The sequence below is a fragment of the Stegodyphus dumicola genome, chromosome 3 (assembly GCF_044657685.1).
Source record: "Stegodyphus dumicola isolate Sdum_Otavi_A_Nest chromosome 3, ASM4465768v1".
Taxonomy (NCBI): domain Eukaryota; kingdom Metazoa; phylum Arthropoda; class Arachnida; order Araneae; family Eresidae; genus Stegodyphus; species Stegodyphus dumicola.
Window position 1 is genome coordinate 247,340,744 of NC_140770.1, and position 24,891 is coordinate 247,365,634.

Sequence of the window (24,891 nt, forward strand, 5' to 3'; positions counted from 1 at the left end):
TATTGTCTATGAGTTGGTATTTGCAGGATGATGAATTCAAAGCGAAATATTCACTAATTAATTTTCACTTGCATTTTAAGGTCAAAGAGGAAAGGGAAATAATGCAGTAATGAAAAAGATTTGCGTTTATCATGAAATGAACCTTGGTTCTGTAGGAAACTTCCATCTGGTATCATGATAATTTCCGTCCATAATTTGCTTATTAAAATCGAATATCACTTGAGGATTTCCTTCCTGCCTAAGGTTTTATTTCCTGTTATTAAAAGGAACAATTGTAAGCGACTTTGTATAAAAAGATAGAATAATTTAGGCAAACCTCTAATTGCAACTTATAACCGAACGTCCGATATCGGAGGAGAATTCCTAGTCGAAAGACTATCTAAGATTTTTGCACAAAGTAATTGCTCCAATATTAAATATGCAGAAACTACGGTTGACATTGCTGCTGATTTTGGGTGAGTTTCTAAAGAAGTAATATTCAGTGATTTAACATAAAAATTTTCATAATTAAATGCTGCAAAAAATTATTAGTATGAGATTTCTAAGACTTCTGAGAAATTATGGCTCTTTAACGTTTAATTATCTTGTTTAAAAATTATGGATTTAAAACGTATCGCACAATAATAAAGCATCGTTCAGAGTTCACTGAGGAAGAAGTTCTTACATTTTGAAAGTATTTTAAGTATATTTTAAATGTTAGATAATGCAGCTGTAAATTTTATATATTTGAGTCATATTGTAGAGGATTTAGAAATTTTCCCTTTTCGATTATTCTCTGATTACGCTGTGAAAACATGATATTCCAATCGCAAGTGACTGTGCTGCAATTTCTCAAAATATTTAGAGTTTAGAAATTAAATTTTCACTTCGAATCATGTTTCAATAGTCATGAAACCTGATAAATTAGATCTGAGCACTTTTGAATCATAGAATAATCAAGAAGCTTAAATATAAAAATTTTGCTTCTGTATAACCGAAAGCGATGTTAGCCCAGAAAGGCTTAAGTCTTGAAATGGCATTTTGCGTTGAATCACTATAAACGACTGTATCACGTTTCAAATTGTTGCCACTAAATATTATCGCTCTGTATTATATTTAGGGAAATTAAGTAATGACGAGTCTGTATGAACGTATGTAAGTTTTTCACACTGTGAAAAAGCAATGGTCCTAAGAGCCATCATATTTTGAATAGTAGTCCTCCACTCCAATATGAACACATCGAAACCCGAAACTTGAATTTCACATTTGTTTTATTATCTATTTCATATCTTTTAAAACTTTAACGAATGTTTGATTAAAGAGCTTAACAATTTCGAACGAGCAGTGGCAACACTAGGATATTAAACATTTTAATCTCTAGCGTGCTAGACTGTCTATCGGAAATTCTAAAGCTATGCTGCTTTTAAATAAGTTTAGCCCAAAGTGGTGTTAGCCAAAATGCTTTCGAAACGTGTACGTGTGTGTAAATGAAATAAAAATGCCCGTTTAGGCGTAATATAAAATGTGAAAGCTTTGAGATTTTACTTCTTTTTTCTTACGATTTGTACAGATATTAAGAATTTTAGGAACAAGCAAATCAAAATAAAATATGCCGTCACTGGGTTTGGAAAATCTGATTATCCAGTTAACGAGCTGGAAAGGCTTACCCCTTACACCACAAGACCACGCAGGGGGATTAGATAATTCTTTATTTTCGTGCCCATTTAAAGGGTGACTGGAAAGAGGCGTTAGACAGCAGTCGACCAAATTCCAGCAGATGACAAATTGTCATTAATTTTATTTTTATTTCGAACTCACTGCAGACAGAATAGAGCTTTCGAAACGTGAAAACATGAAAAATCAACCATGCCTTCACCGGACTCTAACCATAGATTTTCTAATGGGCATAAAATATAAAACTGAAAGCTTCCAGATTTTATATTACACCCAACGGGGCGTTTTTTTTTAATGTTTTGTGTGTTACCTTTATTTATTAAATATCATCTTCTTCGCAATTAAACCATAAAATTCAATTCAACGGCAGATATTTAAAAGAGCATATCTTTAAAATTTCCGATACACAGTCTCGCGCGATAGAGATTAAAATGTTTTTTTTTTCGTACAATCTTGCCATTACTCGCTTTGAAATCGTTGAGCTTTTTAATCAAAAAGTCGTAAGTGTTTTGTAAAATATGAAACGGATAATAAAACAAATTACAAATTCGAGCTTTCAGATGCCCACATTTGGGTAGACAAGTACGTTATACAAAATTTGATACTCTAGGTTTATCACAATGTAAGAAAAATATATAGAAATTTATTCAGATTCTTCATTATTCAATTTTTTAAGTATAATGCAGGGCAATATTTAGTGGCAACAATTTAAAAAGTGATTCGCCATTTACAGTGAAACAATGAAAAATGCCAAAACCAAATTAACAGCCCTTCTGGGTTAACGCCCTTTGGGCAAAAAACGAGCGCCAAACGATATATATTGGCAAGAGAGGATTCTACTTATGTTCAGAAGCAAAAGAAGTCTTAAAAAGATTTTGTTATAACATTGTATTTGTGCTTCATTTTTTTCAGCATGTTACCTTCTTTTATGGAATACGCTTGTGATAATACTGCCAAACAGGTAAGAATAATGCTATTTAAAACTTTTAAAGGAAACGATTGTAAGTTCTATTCAATCCTCGATCTTAATGTGTGTAGAGATAATTAACTTTGATTTGCATGATATTTCAGTTCTATCTAAGATAAGCAAACTCTCTAACTTGTTAAAAATAAAGATTTCCTAGTTATTCTAACTCATGATTCTTTAATAAAACTGTTCTAAATAGAGGATAGTGTACGTAAACGCCTTAACTGTGTTAAATACACTATCAGGGTCAATGTTCCTTCTTACCTTCTTCGGGAACATACAAGGACCTGACTCGGAACAGAGAGCTTACTAAAGCTATGTTCACTAATTGTGGTAAGTAGACAGGATACAGACGAAGGGTATACAAAACCCTTTATTTTTCTCTATATACAATAACTTCCGTACTTCGGAATACACTGACCCGCTACTTGGGGTCTAACGTAAAAGTATAAAAATAAAACTAAACTCTAATTTAACTTTAGAATAATAAACGTGAAAGATTGGCCTTATATTAACAGGAAGGCGTATGTAGTACAGAGAACTGTGGACACTACAATACGTTTAAAAATTTATCAAGAGGATTAAAACCTCTGGCCTGGAAGGCAAACAGCAACTGCTTAAAACTTCTAAGGTAAGCGGCCTGCTTCGACTCACTGCTTCCTCTCTCTCGCTTGGCAAAAAAGCCACAACTTAAATACTTGGCGTTCGCCAGACAAACTTTGCATAAAAACCTTAACGCTTATAATTCTGGCCGGAAGTAGAAAATAAGAAGTGATAGTAAAGATTTAAAATAAAATAAACGTTAGTAAAACTTAAGATCCTTACATACTTCCCGCCAGAGTTAATTAGTTTGAAACTGAGGTCTAAAACGACCTTGTTGAAAACTTTTAGCTCTAGAATCTAACGCGAGGCCAATCTTTTACAAACATACTTCGCTAGAAACTAGAAATTTAAAAGAAAGAAATTTGTGTTTTATACAATAGCAGCTCCCAGGATATACAACAATTTTTTTTCATCTGTACTGCATCTAAACAGGAGCTTTTATTCAATTCTGGTTCCTTCCAGAGATCTGGAAGGAAAACTAGTTTAATGAAATGTTACACAATGAAATGGCAAGTAACATTTATAATTATACTTTTCTTAACATTCTTATTTCATTCATGACTATTTTAATTATCTCTCCCCGTGCTCTCTGACATGTGTTGTAAAAGAACACCAAACACGAATGTGTTTCTGTCTACGTGTTCCACACTTCCTCCTACAATCAAAACACTAACGTGTTAAAATTCAACATAACAAGACCTCTTAACACACCCTAATTTCAACTCTAAACCCGAGGTACTATTCTAAAAGTGGCTAACTCTAAAGTGTAGGGTCAGAGAGCCTAACTACATCATTCAATCTTTAACACATATTCGCCATGCTTTAGTCTTTTTACAGTCACACGAATAAAAACATTTTAACATTCACTTTTACCATATCACGGTATTTCTTAACATTTAAAATAACAGTTCACATTGTATATAAGAACATATCAACATGCCGTTAATTTTACACATTTGAAAACATACATTAGTAGTACATTGTTAACTTCTATTCTTTTCAAAGCAAGTGCCAATTCTTTCTACATTGAAATAATACATTTCAAAAAGTCTTCCAGACTAAAACTTCTCTCTTGCTAGAATGTTTTAAATAAAATTTATACAATAACTTTTTTTTCAATATTTAAGTCTTTACACAACGCTATTATACATCAACTTTAGTTTTACGCGCGAGTAATTTAAAAACATAATACAAAAATCGGTAACAACTCATTTCTCGCCCTTTTGGCGATAAAGGTAGACCTCGCATGAGGTAAAACTTCTTCAAATCTGCCACTTGCAGTAAGAATGAAAGATTAACTTAAGTTTGCAAAGTAACATAAAATTTTACTTATCTTTGTGATATTCGGACATCCTTTTCTGGGCCCAGTCTTTAAAGGTATTGCAGATAGTTGTGTGATTTATCCTCCTTCTTGTACGGGCTCGCCCTTCAGTGCCTTCCTCTGGAAGCTTCCTTTTTTCACCAGTTCGGTCACCCTTGAATACCTTCTTTTTCTCCTCTGCTTGTGGTCTTTGCCGTTTGATGGCAGCTGGTCTTGGCGGAACCGGGAAACTTCTGTCGTGTTCCTGCTTGGACCTCGTTGTTGGCCGTTCAAATTTTCCTTGTAACTTTTCCTCCGCCGCTGATGGCCCTTCCGCAGTTCGGCTACATTTACTGCGGAGAGTCCTGTCGGATGAGTCGATCTTCCGTTTTAGAGCCGAGTTATAGTTGCCGTCATTTCTCCTGGTTCTCTTCACATACGTCGTCCTTCTCCCTTCTTCATTCTGGGGGTGTTCGTGAACTCTCTTTTCTGGACGGTGGAACGGCTTCTTTTTCTTGCTACCTTCAATTTTTCCGCGGGGCAATTTTCTTTTCACTTGCTCCTGCCTCTTATTGGCTTGCCCTTGTACTTGTCGTTTTTCCACCTCTGGAGCTTGTGCCTGCGGTGTCTGCCGTGCCGGATCCTGCAAAAGATCTGAAAATATTTGCATTTTATTACGATCGAAGTAGGGCTTGATTTGATCAATGTTTGCGGAATAGGTTTCACCATTTCTGGCTTTTAACACTACTACAGCGTGAGTTATTTTTTCTATAACATATGGTCCTTCAAATCGTGGAAAAAATTTGGCAGTTTTATCTTCTGGTGCTGAAGAAAGTGAATGCTTAATTTTTAAAACTTCATCCCCTACTTTATAAGTTACTCCCCGTCGTTTCAAATCATAATATAATTTCTGTTTTCTTTGTGCTACTTCCGTATTCTTTTTTGCTTCTTTTATTAGTTTTTATATATCACCCATTTTAAATTCTGGGGCTCTTTGTTGCACATAAAATAGTTTATCTAACGGTGTTATAATCTTTCTGCCTAGAAATAACTCAGCAGGAGTTTTGCCCGTTGTATCATGTTTTGCAGTCCTAAGGGCGAAAGCAAATTCATTGACATAGTTATCCCAGCTTTTATGAAAATTTTTAACATAACTACGGATAATTTTCACTATATTTCTATTGACCCGTTCAGCTATATTTGATTGCGGCCGATACGGGACCATTTTTAAATGACGTATGCCCAGTTTTTGGCACATGTTTTCAAATATATTACTTACAAATTGAGGACCATTATCCGATATAACTTTTAGGGGCGCCCCGTATTTTAAAATATATTTATTCAAAATAGAATCAGTAACTAATTTCGCGGAGGCTCGTTTTAAGGGAACAATTTCGGTCCATTTACTAAAATGATCAACCATAACAAGGAGATAGCGACTTTTATTTAACTGACTTTTTGGGAAAGGGCCCAATAAATCGATGCCAATTATTTCATTTGGAAATTCGGATTTAATACTATTTAGAAATCCGGCCGGGAGGAAATTAGTATAATTAACTTCTTGACATGTTGGGCAGGACTGGACATACGCCCTTGGTAACTTTTGCAGTTCAGGAAAGTAGACTGCCTCGCGTACGCGTTGGATAGTTTTTCGAATACCAGCATGAGAAGCTAAAGGGCTGTCATGGAGCTCCTGCAGGATATTTAATCTAAGACTAGCTGGGATAACAGGTCGAAATTCGTTGATGGAATTCGTAGTTTTTGTATAGAATAATAGACCATCTATTAGTTCATAATGGGCCGCCCTATTTCTTATCGCCACAATATCTTGGTGGCTAAAATTTTCAGGATCCTTCAAATACTCATAAATGCTTCCAAACTCAGGATCCTTACCCAGTTCGGTTATTACAGTTTCTCGGGAATTTATTGTACATGCTGTAAGCATTGCCACCTTTACGGTATTTCCTTGTTCGTCTATTTTAATTCTTGATAGGGCATCTGCTACGATATTTTCCTGTCCAGGGGTATGCTTGATTACCAGATTATATTCTTGCAGCTTGAGTGCCCATCTTATTAACCTGGGGGATAAATTTTTCCCTGAGTACAATGTAGTTACCGCCGCATGATCAGAGTACACTGTTATCGGCGCCTTTCCAAAATAGACTCGGAACTTTTGCACTGCTAACAGAACTGCAAGTGCCTCTCTCTCGGTCGCGGAATAGTTTCTTGGTGTTTGATTTAAAGTTCGGCTAAAAAATGCCACGGGCTGCTGATTTTGCGAAAGTACCGCTCCTACCGCATAATCCGAAGCATCCGCTGAAATTTCTAAATTCTCATCCCTTTCAGGAAATTTCAACACAGGGGCTTGCGTTAATGCTTGTTTTAATTTTTCGAAAGCACTATTGGCTTCGGCCGTCCACGAGAATCTTGCCTTTTTCCTTTTTAATTTTAACAATGGCTCAGCGATAGCCGCAAAATCTTTTATAAAGGACCTATAATATGAACAAAGTCCTAGAAAAGAAGAGAGCTTCTTTGCCGTGTTTGGTGTCGGATACTTTTGTACAGCGATTATTTTTGATTCATCTCTCTCGATCCCTTTTTGAGATATTTTGTAACCTAAATATTTTAATTCAGGGGCGGCAAATTTGCACTTTTCGACATTAACTTTTAGACCGGCCTCATTTAATAAAGAAAACACCTGTCTTAAATCCTGTACATGTTGGTCGAGATTATCACTAGTAATAATGATATCGTCTAAATAGATAAATGTGGACTTTCCAAGAACAGGTCTTAACACAATGTCCATGCATCGCTGAAATGTTGCCGGGGCCCCTGAAAGGCCAAACGGCATACGCAAAAATGCATAAGTGCCAGACTTGGTGATAAAAGCAGTCTTAGGCACGTCCTCAGGCCTAACCCCTATTTGAAAATAACCAGTCGTTAAGTCTAAAGTCGTCATAAATTTGGTTGATTTTATGTTCCTTAAAATTTCTTCTATGATCGGTAACGGATATACCGGATATTTAGTTATGGAGTTTAATTTACGGTAATCAATAGCGAATCTCCATCTTTTTCAATGCGTCAAAGGATAGTCATTAGTTTTCTTACATAAAACCACCGGGCTAGCATAACTACTTGAGATGGGCGTTATGATCTTTTTACGTAGCATATCGGTAATATGCCATTCTATAATTTTTTCCTTATTCTTATCATACCGGTATGGTTTTTGACGAACTGGCATTGCATCTCCGGTGTCAATACTATGGTTAGTAACCTGAGTAAATCCTGGAATATCACTAAATAACGAAGCAAATTCACTTACCACTTGTCGGATTCTTCCTTGCTCGTCATTAGGGAGGTGGTCAAGTTTTAACATCGGCGGTTCAGCGTTTTCTGTACGAACTGGATTCATTATCAGCTTAAGGGACGCTTCATTAAAATCCAGCGTAGCTTGTGCTTCTGAAAGAAAATCTATTCCTAAAATTAAATGTGCTTGCAGATTCTTTACTATAAAAAACATCACCTTTACTTGTTCGTCCTTGATACGGATATACAAAGGTACTTTACCTACGCACTTACATTTTTCTCCTTGCGCCGCTAACACTGTCGTATTATCCGCATTATATATGAGGTATTTCCGAAAATACTTCCTAAAAAAATCTTCTGCCACACAGGAACACTGCGCGCCGGTATCCAGGAGTGCGGTGGCTGGGATATTATTCACCAAGACTTCAATCTTCGGTAGAGTCAAATTTTTCACCATTACTGTATTTAACTTGTAGGAAGAGGGGTTTTCTTGGCCTTCGGATTTCCGCACCCTCCCGTCAGCAGAAATCCGTTTTAGTTTAAATTATTTTTCATTTCCGTGCTTTCCTTCTTTTGCCCCTGGCTTTGAGACTTTTTTCCTGGATTGCTATTGAACTGTCGACGTTCGCCGGCTGTTTTTGAATGCTCGGGTTTCCTTGCCCACTGATTCGCTTTGCCTCCGTAGCCGTGTGCTTGAGTTTTCTGTAGTCTTGGCGTACCAATTTGGTTTCGCTGTTGATATTGGCGTCTTCTTTCGACGTCCGCCGTTCTTCTACTTTCAAACTGGATTGCTAGCTCAAATAACTTTTCCAGCGTAGTCGGATTTCTTAATTCAATAAAGTCTTGCACTTGGGGCAGTAACCTCGGCAAAATCACTTGAATTATTTCAGGATCCGGACGGTTTCCATACAAGAGTTTGAAAACGTGAATTTTTCTTAAAATAAAGCTCGAGAGGTTTTCGATTCTTTGTTGATATATACTGAAAAGTTCCGTTTCTAATTTCGCACGATCCCTTACAACAGGGAAGGCTCTTAGTAGGGCAGTCTTGAAATTTTCGTAAGTATAGGTGGGACTTCCTGCTTGACCCAAGAGACTTCTGCCTATACATTTGAACCAGTTAAGCGCTTGGTCCCTCAAAGCGCTGGTAGCTAAGGTAACTTTTTGAAACTCGTGCACGGGGTAGAGCATGAAGTGGTCATCCAATTTTTCAAAAAACTGGTTACCGGTGAGTTTCCATTAAACGTTGCTTCTGGTTTCATCGAAGCGCGCATGGTCTGGACGATGTAACCGAATCCTTCCAGGGCGGCAGCTGGCATTTCTGGATTCTGAGCCGTTTCTGCAGGCAGCACAGGTTCTTCTTGAAACTCGGCCATGGTTATTCTTCTTCGTTGGGCGCCACTATCAGGGTCAATGTTCCTTCTTACCTTCTTCGGGAACATACAAGGACCTGACTCGGAACAGAGAGCTTACTAAAGCTATGTTCACTAACTGTGGTAAGTAGACAGGATACAGACGAAGGGTATACAAAACCCTTTATTTTTCTCTATATACAATAACTTCCGTACTTCGGAATACACTGACCCGCTACTTGGGGTCTAACGTAAAAGTATAAAAATAAAACTAAACTCTAATTTAACTTTAGAATAATAAACGTGGAAGATTGGCCTTATATTAACAGGAAGGCGTATGTAGTACAGATAACTGAGAACACTACAATACGTTTAAAAGTTATCAAGAGGATTAAAACCTCTGGCCTGGCAGGCAACAAGCAACTGCGTAACTTCTAAGGTAAGCGGCCTGCTTCGAACTCACTGCTTCCTCTCTCTCGCTTGGCAAAAAGCCACAACTTAAAATACTTGGCGTTCGCCAGACAACTTTGCATAAAAACCTTAACGCTTATAATTCTGACCGGAAGTAGAAAATAAGAAGTGATAGTAAAGATTTAAAATAAAATAAACGTTAGTAAAACTTAAGATCCTTACAACACGACATATCACTATCTTTATTAAAAATGCATTTATTCAATAAATTTTATTTTTATTTTTATTTAAAAAATTCAACTGTTTTATGATTAATTTAAGATTAATGAAAAAATTTTTATTTACTAATTTATGATACAATATATAGTGTTTTAATTGAATTTCACTCCACTTTTAGGGATCTTCCAATTTAGCACAGCTTGTGATGACATACTGAGCGAATGTTCTGAAGCGTTAGAGTCAGAAGTAGAATTGCTTACCGGCCTACCAAATGAACAAGAGTTACGACGGATCTGTCCGTATGTATTCTCTCTTTCTTATTTTAATAAAAAATTCCTTATTATTCGATTAAATTTGCATTCAATGATTATGTTTGAGGAATATAATATGCAAAATGTTTCATTCAAAACAGATCTGAGAAATAGATATCTTTTATACGACTGCTAAGGAATAAGTTTTTGCAACATATGCTTAAAATCAACGGAAATAATTCATGAAAAATGCAATTATTTAAATCAGAATCAAATAGAAATTTCGTTGAGTTATGAGCAAGTGTCTTTGCATTGAAACAATGATTGTGATACATTTATAGTAATGCAGCAATTAGCATTCTTTAAGTCTTCTAGGAAATATGTAATATTTAATTATGCAGAGACGTTTAAGGAAAAAGTTAGATTTACAGAATACAAAAAATGAAAATTTCCTTCTAGCTTTGTATTAAAATTTGATTTTTACTAGCATTTTAAAAACATTTCGCTCTACAAAATTTCGATTTAGAACGAACGTTTTGGTAAAAATAGTTTTTAATTTCTGCCATTTAACTGGACAGATATTTTATTGATATCTGTATTTCACTAAACTTTATGACATTAAATTTCCTGCACTATATATCAAATGCTTCTGTAAAAAATTTTATACAAATGCATAACTGCACATGAGAGAAAATTCTAATTATTAGCATTCATACCTAATTATTTATTAATTAAAAAAAGTAATACGCTCACAAATTCTAAGAAAATTTCGTTTTCAGCTCAGAATATGCGATTTATTACATATGAGTAGTACCGTGCACAAATTCTCTAAACTGACAAATTAAATTTATAAAAATTATGAATTGTGTAAAATAACATTCTGTCTGTATAAGGTACTAATTATTGCGCTTCTGATACAATAATATTAAGAAGCATAATTTAATTTGAAATCATACTGAAATGTTGACGATTTGGTTTTATTGTTTCAATTAAAATTATAGTAATTAGGTATGAAAAACACTTTAAATATGTAATTATGTGTATTTAGAATATTATAATTATCTATTATGATTAAGAAAATAATATGCATATACAGGATTTGAAATTACCTAAATTTTGAAGTTATGAGTTTTTAAAACTAATTTTCTTTCTAGTGCGCATAATTTCTCTGAAACCGTTAGACAGAATTTCAAGAAATTTTCTGCAACTGTATAATCCTTATATGAATATGCAATGTTTGCCAGTTACGCTTTTTAATTAAAAAATTATTCTTAAAATATGCATTTTAATTGTACATTATCTTTATATTGGCCCCAAAAAACCAAACTAAAAAAGTGATGATTTATTACCCATAATGCTGTGCACAATATGCATTATAATTTTACGGAGACATTAGAAAGATGATATAAATAAAGGAAAATTCAGAATAATTACATTATTATTATTTAACAGCATTACATGGATTAGAATTATGAATGTGCAGTGTAAATAATAATTAGTGAAATTTTTTAATTAATTAGGGAAAGAGTATGCTTAAGTTAAATTTAACATGTAAGTTATGTATTTCGGAATTGGAATATACCAGCTATTAAATAAATTTCTTCCCTTCATAATAATTACATTCATTTCCATAATAATTATTCCTAATAATTGGCTACTGAAGCTATAAAGATTTAACATTCTCATTCTTTAACATTGTCATTCGATGGGCAAACAGATATATTAGAATCGTGAAATTTTAATAGAGTTCCTTACTTTGTGAATGTTAAGTTACTGTTGAACGTGAAGAATCCTAAGAACTGATAAGTGAATAATCGCTTGAGTTCATGTGACAGGAAACAACAAGATAGAAGTGTAAACTAGCCCTTTATTATTCCAACTAAAGTTTAACAAACTCCGTCTTGGTGTGTACAGTAAAGCCGACACTTGGGCGTTGAACTTAAAAAACTAAGAATAATACTAAACTAATCTAAACTAAAGAGATATAATCGAAGCTATCAAGATTCTAACCGAGTTGGCCACTTAACATTAATAGTCTACGAAGCTATCAAGGGCCTAAAGTACGTCCGAGCGTAATAGTAGTTTACGAGAGAGTAGCCCTAAAAAGGCGGCCGCGTGCAGATAGAATACCTGGTATCTCTCTCTCTCTAAGACAAAAGAACTTCGCTTTTAAATACAGCTCTTCCTCATTATGTATTAAGACGTGATTCTAAAACTACGTTCTGGCCGGAAGTAGTAAGTTAAGAATCGACAGGAAAGGAAATTTAACACAAAATTTAACTGTTAATAAAATTAACGTAATCCTTACAATACAAAGTAATCTTTAAAAGGCCTTTTAAGTCTTGTAAAACATATTTTAATGTTTTGAGTTTTTTAAATTACGTGTCTAGACTTGCATTTTTTTCCCTTTTCTTTTTTTTTCCTTTTTAGTTTAGTACTTTCTTTCTTATTTTCGTTTTTTAAAACTCATTATATACACTTCTTCTAAAAAATAAGCAACGAAATCAAAACACGGAATAAAACAAAAACTGTTGAATGGGTATGCATGAAAGTGATCCAAGAGTTTGGTGTGACATTACTACACCACATAGCAAACAATTAAGCAAAGACATAACGACCATCACATTGCCAAATACCAAATGGGTCAAAAACATATGCCATGGAAACATCACTCTAATAACGAATATGATCGAGATGAAGTGCATGCCCTTTAGATGAAATGCATGCTCTTTAGATGAAATGCATGCTGAACAACGGCAAGGCAAACTGGCAATAGTATAGCTGATCGCTTGTCGTAGCAATAGTGCCTATTTCTGTAGCAATGCATGCGGAATCTCACCGTTGTACAAACATGTCCTATCATGCTGTATGGGATTCCAGTATGGTGACTTAGTAGGCCACGGTAGATAAGGAATGGTTTCACTCTCCAGATAAATCCGCACCACTCAAGCTCCATGCAGGTTGCGTTATCGCCCATAAATATCGCGTCGACACCCATTACAGCTATAAAAGGACGAATAAGACGGTGTAGAATTTCATCGCGATATTAGACTGCTGCCACTGAACCACCATAAATCATGTGTGGGCATTCTTTGGTTTCCCAGCCCATATAATTAAGCCTCCTCCTCTAAAATGGTCTTTTTTTACAATGTTGGCGAAGGACAGTGTGTCTCTAGCTCTCGCCATATCAACGGCCTTCGGGAATAATCCTATATGTTAAATGAAGACTCATCCGTAAAGAGTTCGTGGCCCAACGGCTCTGGTGTCCAACTGTGATGTTTACGGGCCGAAGTCAACTGCGCTCAGACAGGCGATAGAGACAAAGGAACACAAATCACAGGTCTTTTGGTGTACAGCGCACTTTCATGCAGCCGACGCGAAACAGTTTTGCTAGATATGGACCGTCCTTCTGCAGCAGAAAGATTGCTAAACTGTTTTTTATACTCACTAAGAGAAAGCCTTTTTTTTAGGGCAATGTAGAATGCTTGCAAAGCATCCATTTAAAAATACTTATTTTACTGTGACATACTTTTATCTCGTATACCTTCGAAGTTAATTTCGTATGCGATGAGAAACAAATCATACTTAATTCTAAAACTTTTATTTAAGAAAAACTGTCAATGATCGTAATAGGGAAAATTTATTTTAGACAGTCTCTGGTGTTGAGTGTAAATTCAATCCACTTAATGTGACACTTTACTCTAACATCATTTATCTTAAGAACGCAAACAGTTGTTAGAACGAGTTTCAATTGAAGTTTAAAGTAAGGACATTAATTTATCTTAGAAATTAATAAGTTAACGTTATATGGCAAACTGGTACTTTTCCCTTTCGCTGCCGCAAATCTCGCCAAACAGACTTTATTGGCGACAACATAAAGTATGCACATAAAAAATGTTAGTTCTAAGAATTTTTTATTTTGAAGGCAGAAACATTTTAATATCGTTTAAAATTTTGTAAAAAGCCAATAAATAAAGAAATAAATTTGTAAAAAGGCATTAATTTAAGAATTTACTATGCTTTTATGGTTCAACATCCTGATTCGCCGGTTCATATCACGTGACACCAAGTGATCTCATCACGCGTAAACTATGCTACAAAAATCTAATTCTCTTAGTAATTATCTATAATAATTTCAAATTAAATCTTAATTTGGAATGCAGGTACACGCAATTGGTTGCACTAATACACTCAAGAATTATTTCAATTCGTACGAATAGCTTAGTCAGAAATTATGTAAAACCGTAATGCTTTACTTCGCTAGTGCATTCTCATTAGAACTGATGAATTTAAAACTTGACTTTGCCTTTTCTATATTTTCGCCATCGGATGAGTGGTGTGATTGCATCCTAATTGATTTAATTACCGCGAATGGCCTTAGGCCATAAAATTGAACTACCTGATAAAAATTCTATATAATTGTATGCTAGTATTGAAAGAAACAATCCAATCTGATAAGAAATGCTGCGATTTGTTTTGAAAATGATGCGTAAAAGGTTACCAGCGAGGATATTCCGTTTGATATCAGTTGTACCATTATTGGCGACTTTATCGCCTGCGTCGGCAAAACGGAAAAGTACCGGCAAGGGTTATAAATTATATAAAATATTTGCTTTCCTGTGAAAATTTATTCTTGTTTTTAAAGAGTATTCTTGGATGTTTTTGACTGTGTACGAGAAAAGTCCTTGAAGTGTGAAGGAAAAACGGCGGAACAGGCAGTTGTATCGTCAGATGACCCTGGAGACGCGATAGCGGCTCAACTTTTCATAAATATGGAAGCACTTGCCAAAGAAATATGTAATGAAGAAAGTGACTTGCGCAAAAGTAAGAATATAACATACAACATCAAAATAAATGTCAAAAAATTTATGTTACATTCAATTTGATTTGAAATTAATTCTCTAGTTTGGTAGGGAAAAACTATTATTGTGTAAGTTGCAAACTTGGCAGAAGAATTACCATGATTTAAATGAGATTTTCCATGCTTTGATTTTCACGCTATTAGTTGATAAGATTTTTAGTTCAGAAGTCAAACAACAAAAATCAGCGTTATATTTTCAAACTTTTCGCAGGACTAGTTTCGATGGTTTTACCGAACCACCATCCTCAGCTGCAAAACAGCAACTGAACAAGATAGAAAATAATTTGCGGTTTTGCAGCTGAGGATGGTGGTTCGGTAAAACCATCGAAACTATTCCTGCGAAAAGCCATCGAAACTATTCCTGCGAAAATTTGGAAAATATAATGCTGATTTTTGTTGTTTGACTTCTGAATTAGTATTTATTCAGCGTGTTATTGAGTCTTAAGATTTTTAGTGTTTTTAAATATTCAAGTTTCTAATAATAATCGTCACTCTCTCTGAAGAATTTTCTGGCTAAAAATCCCGAATGGAAGGCTGACTAAAAATCCTGGTCTTACGCTCTAATGCATACAAACATTCACGCATCATGTTCGCAGATTGATTATGTAAGCATCTCAAGCTCAACAGCTCTAGCAGCTGGTTGTTAAACCACTGTCTCAAAAAGCCGTATGCTATTCAAACTCAGTCTAATCCGTATTCTGCTAAGGGTTAGCAGAATAACTGAAGGTGCGGAAAAGATTTAATATATTTTTTTACTAACCTTGTTTACTTTAATGCATGTATGTGTCTCATGAGATTACTACGTTTGACTTCGACTATAACAATGAATAAATGTTTAACCTTTCAAAACAATCACAATTTTGACATAACCTGTGACAGATATCAAACTGAGCCGTTTCGTTCGACTTTGACATCATTATAGTTTTTCCTACCGAAGTACAAAAGGTTTCTTTAATTATAAAGTTTAGAGGATAAAATCGTAACAAATATAATTAATAGAAGATCGAAGTAGCTTAAGATTTTATTCACTTTTAATCACAGCTCTTCTGTTCTAAAGATATTACTGAGAAAATATTCAAGGTTAATATATCAAATAAACTAAATTAACAATCTTCTGATACATAGTACTCGGTAAAGTCGCTGAACACTGGTAGTTCCGTCCGAGGTTCGAATCCCGCGAACGGGCTGGCTGCATGGGTGTTTTCGTGGTTTTCCCCATGTGTAACGTGTATACGAGCAAGTTTCCCTTAGAAAGTCCTCCACGAAGGCATCCCTCCCCTTAGGCAGATAGCCCTAGTGTGCTTTGCCATAATTAAATACACACACACACACATACATAGTACTCGCGTTAATTAGACTAAATAGCAGTCACTCAACGTGTGCTTTGCGTGCACCCCTCTCCGAAAAACAAAACAGTCAAAACGATCTGCCATCTAATTTAATTTTATGGAATCAAAGACAGTAATTCTATTCTCATTAAGAGACACGAAAGTAATACTTAGTTCTCTATAATAGCTCAACTGCCTTTTGTAAACAATCCATAAATAGCAACAAACAGATGTTAAATATATCTTCCATTAAAATAAAGATATACTTTATAAATATGAAACCTCGTGGTGCAAAGCAGAAATGATTGAAACCAAATTGGCCGTTACAGCTGTTAGAAATATTTCATACTTGTAGTTAAGCGTCGTTCTATATAAATAAAATTAACGGTATAAGTGTTATGACCAAAACGCAATTTTTTAAATCATGAAATTTTGGTGTTTCTTTAATAGTTGTGATTCAGCAATAGCTTCATTGTTTCAGAGTTTTAGAGAAGTACTACTTGAATAATTACTCATATTGAAAATTTTTAATTTTAGAAGTCATTTGCGCAAAAGAGAGATTAAACTTTATGAGTTTATCCTATTATATCTACTATTTATTTGAAACCATTGTTATCAATAATTAAAAAAAACGAGCGAAAAGAATTAAGAACTGCTTCATCATGTTTCGTCTTTTTTAATTTGAAAAATGAATCTATATTTTAGAAATTTATATTTGAATTGGGTTCTGATAAAGAATAAAGTTTTAAAATATTTCATTTTCAATTTAATTTATTTGAGGAAATAAATTTGCTTCCGCATATGGAATATGCAGAGTAATTTTTATATGAATAGCGTTCGAGAAGGTAATTTTAAAATTTCTTATTACAAATGCGGGAATATTATAAAATATTATGATAATTTTAAAGAAACAGCAATGAGAAAAATAAATTTTCTATCTTAAAGAATATCGCTCTGCTTTATTAATATAAAGCACAGCATGAAATAAGGAATAGCAGAGCAATGAAAAATATATATCGTTATAAATTTGCGTCTCTGCACATTTCATTTTAAATCCAGATGACATCAAATTGCTTTGCAACTTTGTAAATCTAAACGTACTTATTTAAAAAATACTTTTACTTCACATAAATCTGTTGAATTTGATGACGTACAAAACAATTATTTTGCACATATTGTTTCATAAATAAATATAGTATATTCCCAAAATCATAGTTATATAAACTACAATCAGTAAATTGAAGTAGTTGTATGCCGTTGCTGAAACTGTCTTACTTCGCATACTGGGAAAATCCTGTTACTAATTAAAAATTCGGATAAGTTATAAGATCTTATTCGTGTTACTAGCATGCAAGTGACTCGATCTTAATAGTAAGCCTTGCAACTTCTCGCACAGGTGTTAAGAACAATAGCACAAAAGATACGGTGCAAATAGCCAGTTTATTCTAAAGTTCTTTAACAAAAAGGCACATACTTTACGCTCGCAATAACACTTAACAAAATTTAACAATAAATTCTAGAAGGTAAATAGTAGTGCTAGATATGTAATTTACTTAAAGCTAGCAGACTGACTCAGCAACCTACACCGGCGATAGGCTTAGTAAACGGCCATAGTGCGTAGCTACAACTAAGATTAAGCTGGAGGGCAAAATAAGCAAAAGTGCGCTACACTACGGAATCTCGCTCTGTCTAATCTTCTAGTTTTGTGTGCTTAAATACGCTCTTCGCTTAATTTGCGTCCTGGCAAGGAAATACAAGGGGAAAAAGAAGTTTAGAAGAAATACCAAAATTAAAATAACTGGTTATTCAAACTAAGAGAAACCCTAAATTTTCACATTTTTTTCTTAACTAAAAGTTCATTTAACTACAAAATACACCAGGAAATAATTTCTTTTAAAGAGTCCTTTAGAAGTTACTGGGATAGTTAAATTAATTTTCCATGCATCCTCCTTCGAACAAATATTGTAGCTGATAGACTCAACTGTAAAACGAATGCACTTTCAGATGGAAACTGTAACACAAACTGAGCAAACCAATCAAAAATGGCATAAAAGTAAGAACAGCGTTTATTCCTTGATAAACTTTCTACATTGGTGGTAATCCAAAATATGAACTATCCATGAAGCACACTGCCTTTTGGTTTGAAATGTGCTCCATGATTGTATCTCGAAACGACATGCAAATGATCACAAATGCAGCACATGTGCAAGTCATCGACTCCATTAACATCATAAAGAAGTTCTTTAAAAAGCAGTATTAGGTTGTTTAAAGTACAGAAATTTTATATTTTTTCACTGTACTTTTGTGTGGGAATCTCTAATGTACCTCAATCGTCGTCCATTATACCTCCGCAATCATTTCATAAAATTTCTACGTTTGTACTGTGGTCGATAACTGACAATCTGGTGACCAGGCATACATTAAACGGGGTTGCACCAGAAGGAATTCAGTAACAGTGTGTGTTCACTGCAAGCTTAAGAACCTCTTCTATTTAGTGCTCAGCATAGCATTTTGTATCTCCAGCAGCATAATTGTTTTCATAGATATGTATTGATGGCAAATAGATGAACAAAATAATTTTCCACAGTAGTTTCACAGACTTTCTTCCTTTAATTCGCAGATATTATTTCTCGGACATGGACTTAGATAAGCTGAGATAAGAGCAGTAATTATTAAGTCTGACTAAACACTGGCATTATCACACTTAAATGTCTGCTATATGGGTGAAACAAACCCATTTAATAAAAATGAATTAATTTTCTGTTAGACTGAACTAATGACTGACTGAGCCACTGAGAAGGCTTCCATCTACGAAGGTGAACCAATGAACGAAGGTGAACTTAATTTTTGTTCTGCTAACTGAAGAATAATATTAATTCAATGGATTATAAGTGGCATTAATAAGTTGGGATCCTTATTAAGTTCGGAGAGGTATTATTTCAGAAGTAAACATTCGGAGATACAGCACGTAAGACGAACATATTTCTTCATTTTACTACGAAACGATAAAGTTATTTCAATAGACAATTTTACCATATAATGAATAAACAGTTCTGCAGAACTAATCAGTTAAGAAAAAGGAATAGAACAGCAAATGTTTGTCTTTATTTAAGAAACTTTAGACTTAATTTACGATAATAGCAGGTTAATTTTTAAGGTGGACAAAGCAATAACGAGAATATATATAATAAGATCAACGGAAATGTTAAGCATATCAATAATCAAGTTATAAACTTTTTTATATAAATTTGTAAACAAAATTGAGCATAATTTATTAAACAACTAATTTAAATTTTAGGTATGGGCAGATTTTCTTGCGGAAATGAATAGAAGCTAAAATAAACTGAGGCGGAACTTGAATTCTAAATTAAAGCTTTTTATAGTTACGTATTTTAATCCTTTTAATACTTTATACCTCCATATAAAGGAAATAATTTGCACGCGTTTTGTTTTTTCTTGAGCATGTTCAAAATCGCTAACATATTTAAATTTCTCTCAAAATACAGGTTATATCAGGACTCAACCCTGTACTAGAGAATATTTCAGCAAACCCCCGAAAATTCAATGTAAAAGGGAAGCAGAAGCTGCGTATGCTGCCTACAGAGATATGAATGAAATTCTGCTAGCGGAAGGTGAAGAAGAACTTGATGAGGACGCCATGTGTTTGTAAGTAAAATTTGACAATAATTTAATTAGAAAATAAATTAGGCACATGTCTTTAAAATATACTTATTGCACTGATAATAAGCTAAAAATGGTTTCAATGGAATAATAGCAAATACGATTAGATCACTTTTCCTAATAAAAATGAAGTGTTATTTACCAATCTCATAAGAGCCATCTATCGAATTTATTCAGAATTCCACGTCATAAGTAAGGGGTTAAATTAGGCGACTTGTAGTCAAGTATTCCAAAATTCAGCTTTGTTTCTGAAACAACTGGAAAAGAAAGAAAAGAGGCATTGATGACATTCATAAATCTGCTTTATTAATCGATGAATTTTAACAGTAGGAAGAAATTTCGCACTTAGAAAACTGTATCTGTTTAGCATTCAATACATTGGAATGGAAAACTGAATCTCAAACTGGTTCTGTGTTACGATATGGCGCTGTTTTCATTATAAAAGAAACTGACAGAAATATTAAAGGTGCTTCAGCAATAAAAATAACATTCAAATAATAAATTATAGATGAATAATAGAAGAACTATAAATGATTTCGATTTTAGAATCTGTGTGCTGTTGTCCGTATAAGTAAAAGTGCATTTTAAAGTACATTTTAAAAAATTGCTATTATGATCATAAAGTATAAACCACCTAAAAAACTCTTCCCTACAAAGGTCATTGCAAAAACACTGTGCCACAGAAAATAATTTCTAGGAAAGTCTAGTATGCCAAGAAAGTCTCGAATTTCTTGAAGCTGCTCTCCCAATTGGGAACCCTTATCTTCCTCGCCGCTTACCCGACATTTTCCTCAGCACTATAGATGAGAGTCATCACCTTTACTCACTCAAAGAATCGGTTTTTTGCCTTTTTAGAAACTGTAGGTATTTCTGAGTCTGTTAAAAGAAACGACGTTACGATATTCGAATTAGAACCTTAAAAATTATGAAATAAAGAAAGCGATTCCGATTTGAATATTGCCAGATCGGGCATTTGCTTCATCACTTGACGTTTATTTACATCTGTACGCGCAGCTGCTTGCAAACGTTCATTCGTAGATTGCTTTAATTTCACAAATTCAGAAAAGAATGGGCATTAGATTACGAATGCGAAAGCAAGAAATGAAGGGAAAGAAACTTAGTTACGGTAAAACTCTCAGTGGAAAAGATTGCCTTACGGATGATATTATAAAACAATTGACATTTTATTACGGAAATGCTATTAGAAAACATTGCGATTCTGTAAAAGATATGCAAAAGGCAGTAAGGGCAATATTTTACCAGAAACGTTCAACTGACGTGCAACCTACTCCCAATTTTTGCCCAACAGGGGAGGATTCTTAGTGTACATATCGAAGAGCGAGTACGAGTGGAAATCTGAAATCGTACAAACCATGTAATGACCTTGGAATTCGATACTGGGTCTATTTAATGTGAGTCGACTTCTCTACCACTAGCAGAAAAGAGTTCCCGTGCGCTAGGTCCAAGAATTCGAAACCTTTCGAATTTGCAAGCGTTGAATTGCTCTCGATATCGCTACACACTCCCCTCCCAAGCATTTCTGATGCAATATGAGGAGAAGGCCGGTTTGTGGGCTTGGTTGCGAGACCATTGCGTTAATATGATCGATTGTTGCGTTTGATCGGAGGTAAATGGGGTGTGTGGATATGCTCAGTTGGAGCCGTTGATGGCTGGTTGAGCAGTGTTGAGAAACCCCGTTTTTTGGCATGCGTATCGTCATTAAATTGGAGAATGGAACATGTATGGCATAGTTTGTCATTTATTCTCAGTAGATGGAAGTGTTTGTAGGTCTCCAGGACGCCAACGTGAAGATCACGCGGTGCAAGCGAACTCGGTGGCTTCCGATATGTTGCTGCTTGCTCGTGTCGCCATCCATTAACACCTGTGAAAAGTGCTGCAGCGCACGACTTTCGCACGCCCTTGAAGATGGAAATGGTCTTGGGATTTGATTCTGTGTCTGTTTAATGCAAGTCGAATACTCTACCACTAGAGCGAAAATGCGCCCGTGTCCGACTCTTGAAAATTTATGAGTGTTGAGTTGCTCTCAAGATGGCTACACTGTAAGCGTACATATCCGTTTTAATTTTTAAAAAGAGAAAACGCGCGGACGCAGAAATCAGTAGTAAAGTCTTAAAATACATCCGTAAGTATAAATAAAATAGTGAACTATATAAAAAAACCAAGAACAGCTTTTGTGGAGGTATGTGGTTCAACGCAACACAATTTGTAGATCGCGGTATAAAGACTATTTAGCTGGAGATAAAGGGAAATATACTGTGACGCTAAATGAAAGATAGGCTCATCTAAATGACTGCAATAAAAAAGATGTTTATTTATTATTGAAAACGAGGAGAAAAAAACTGCAAATACCTGGTTCCCGGTAGTGCAAAGAAAGTTTTTATAAGGTTTCTATGACTGTTGGAGGATTATCTTACAAAGAAAACGTTAAAATCAACTCAACATACTGTCAAGATAAAATTTGAGTCCGATATTTGCAGAAAAGTTTCTGTTTCTTTATCCCAGTGACTTTCAAAGAGTGAGATTTCATCTAGACAAAGCAACAAGCCATACTTCGTAAAATGCCACTACAAAAATGCCACTTTGAATACACAATACTACATAAAACGCCGCTTTGAAGCTCAAACCCACCAAGATTGATGAGCTTTGAAAATTAGTGGAAGAATAATGACAATCAATTCCTTTGCAAATTTTCAGAAAAACATTTCTCTCATGGAAATTATGATAAACTACGATTCAACCTTATAATACAGAATAAAGGTTATTAGATGGAACATTTAAAAGCATAACGTCTTCACTTTAAACATTCATTAAATGGTTCCGAAACCGTTCTAAAAAATTATAAACACCCTCTGTATTACAATTACTATTAAAGTAAGTGACACTCAATTTTATATTTTAGACATTCATTTATTTTAAATCGTCTGTTCTAATTTTCAATATATCATTGGCTTGGCCATTCATTTGGTAAAAAAAAATCTGATGTGTACACCAAATGACTTCCTTGTACGGAATATTAAATTATACGCAGTTTTTCTTGCATTTCTTTTAAACGTATTGGATTGAATTAAATCTACTTCGCCGACAGCGCATAAACCACAATAGAATAAATGCATTCTTTAAAATTCACTCTAGTATTTGTTTACCATAGCGACACTCTGGCGCTAGATTCACTTAACAGTATTAATAATTATATAACAGTTAACTTATATGATAATTATATAACGGAAACTAAGTTAACTGTTATATAATCCAATAATTATATAACAGTTAACTTATATATTTCGTTCATATTATAACTCATAATGCACAAAATTCATATCATTTAAAGAATAGAATTATCTAATCGTTGCCACATGTTCTATTCAAATACTATAATAAAGCTAGAATGATGCATAAAAGAAATTAAGCAAACAAAACAAAAAAGAACAGTTTTTCACAGACGATTGAGTATTTCAAATTTAATTAATCCAGTTCTCACTTCGCGAAAAGGCAAAAATACATAAAAACTCAAAATATCTATATTAAAAATTACGAAGTAAATCTTAAACACTTCTTTCCTCGAAAAAATTCCAGAAAGAATTAATCATTATTTAATTGGCAATAATAAATGAATGCGTTATCTTTGTTGTTGCGAAGCTAAGTTTTTCTAGATTGGCAACAAATCCACTAGTCTCCTGTTTCAAATGTAAACATCAATGGCCGCCATTAAAAAAAAATTATCAACAATTTTAAAGTTGTCTAAGTGCCGCTTGCATACAGATTTACTAAAGGCATAAAAACCTTAACCAGAAGATAAAAACAACATAATACAATCATTTTTAAAGCAAAAAATGTACAATTTACAAACAATATAAGAGTAAAGAAACTGAAGTCACTGCGCCGGGTAACAGAATGGATATATATATATAAATATATTTATATACGTTTGGTGCGGCCGATTTCAACCAAAATACGAGGTGCACATCTACATGTTATAACAGGCCTATATACAAAATTTTAACGTCCTGAGGCTACTCGTTTTTGTGTTATGCAAGATACGTACCTACGCACGTACGTACATACGTTCGTACAGACGCCAAGAAAAATTCTCTTCAGAATTAATTTTAAAGCAGTATTATAATTTTTTTGAAGGAAAAGAATATTTTATTCTGTCCTTACGTACAGATATCACTCAAAAACATGGTGAAATTGCATTCGATACCGGTCAAAATGGATATTTTCGTTTAAATATGCTGCCTGAAACTTTTCGCGATTACAATACTTCCTTTATACTTCCTACAAGGAAGTAATAATTTTTTTGAAGGAAAAGAGTATTTTATTCTGTCCTTACGTACTGATATCACGCAAAAACATCGTTAAATTGCATTCGACAGCGGTCAAAATGGATATTTCCGTTTAATTATGCTGCCTGAATCTTTTCGCGATTACAATACTTCCTTTTTACTTCGTACAAGGAAGTAATAAGTGATTAAATGAGTCTTCAAAAGTCATTCTGAATACTTGAATAATTTATTTATGAGAAGTAAAATAGCTGTTTCTCAATTAACGGAAGAATTTAAATATGTTACATAAACTCTTATTTCCATTTCTTTAGGATGGAGGCTTACGCCTTCGCATGTATAGCCCATGATCTTCAGTTGACATGCAATGAAGAAGCTAGAAATGTTTTGACAGGAATATTTCAAAGACTGAAACTTTCGAGGGTGAGCTGCTCAGTTTCTAGCCTCAATGAGTTGAAGACTAATTTCCTGGAATCATTGGACCTCGAGCCGGAACGCAGAGATGTTTTCTCTTTGGCCTTCAACTCATTAAAAAAGAGGAAGAAGTAATTATCGCTTCACCTGCGGATAATAAGATAAATTATCATTTTCTGGCAGATATGTAGTCTTTGTGTTGAATAATCTTTCTCAAGTCTATTAAAGTTGAAATTAAGCAATGAAA

General features: G+C 34.2%; 1 protein-coding gene and 1 long non-coding RNA gene across 2 annotated transcripts in view; one reads left to right on the top strand and one right to left on the bottom strand.

The window, feature by feature from the left end:
• The window catches only part of LOC146998311 (uncharacterized), a 110,715-nt gene extending 90,528 nt beyond the window's left edge, over positions 1-20,187 (bottom strand). The window contains exon 1 of the long non-coding RNA XR_015040434.1: positions 20,072-20,187. This is a non-coding gene — a long non-coding RNA (uncharacterized LOC146998311). The remainder of the gene's footprint in view (positions 1-20,071) is intronic.
• On the top strand, positions 299-24,891 carry LOC118191147 (uncharacterized). Its single transcript, XM_035361955.2, has 5 exons — positions 299-455; positions 9,987-10,107; positions 14,705-14,883; positions 19,755-19,914; positions 24,545-24,891. Exons 1-5 carry the CDS (start codon positions 419-421, stop codon positions 24,777-24,779), a joined length of 732 nt encoding a protein of 243 aa, XP_035217846.2. The 5' UTR covers positions 299-418; the 3' UTR covers positions 24,780-24,891.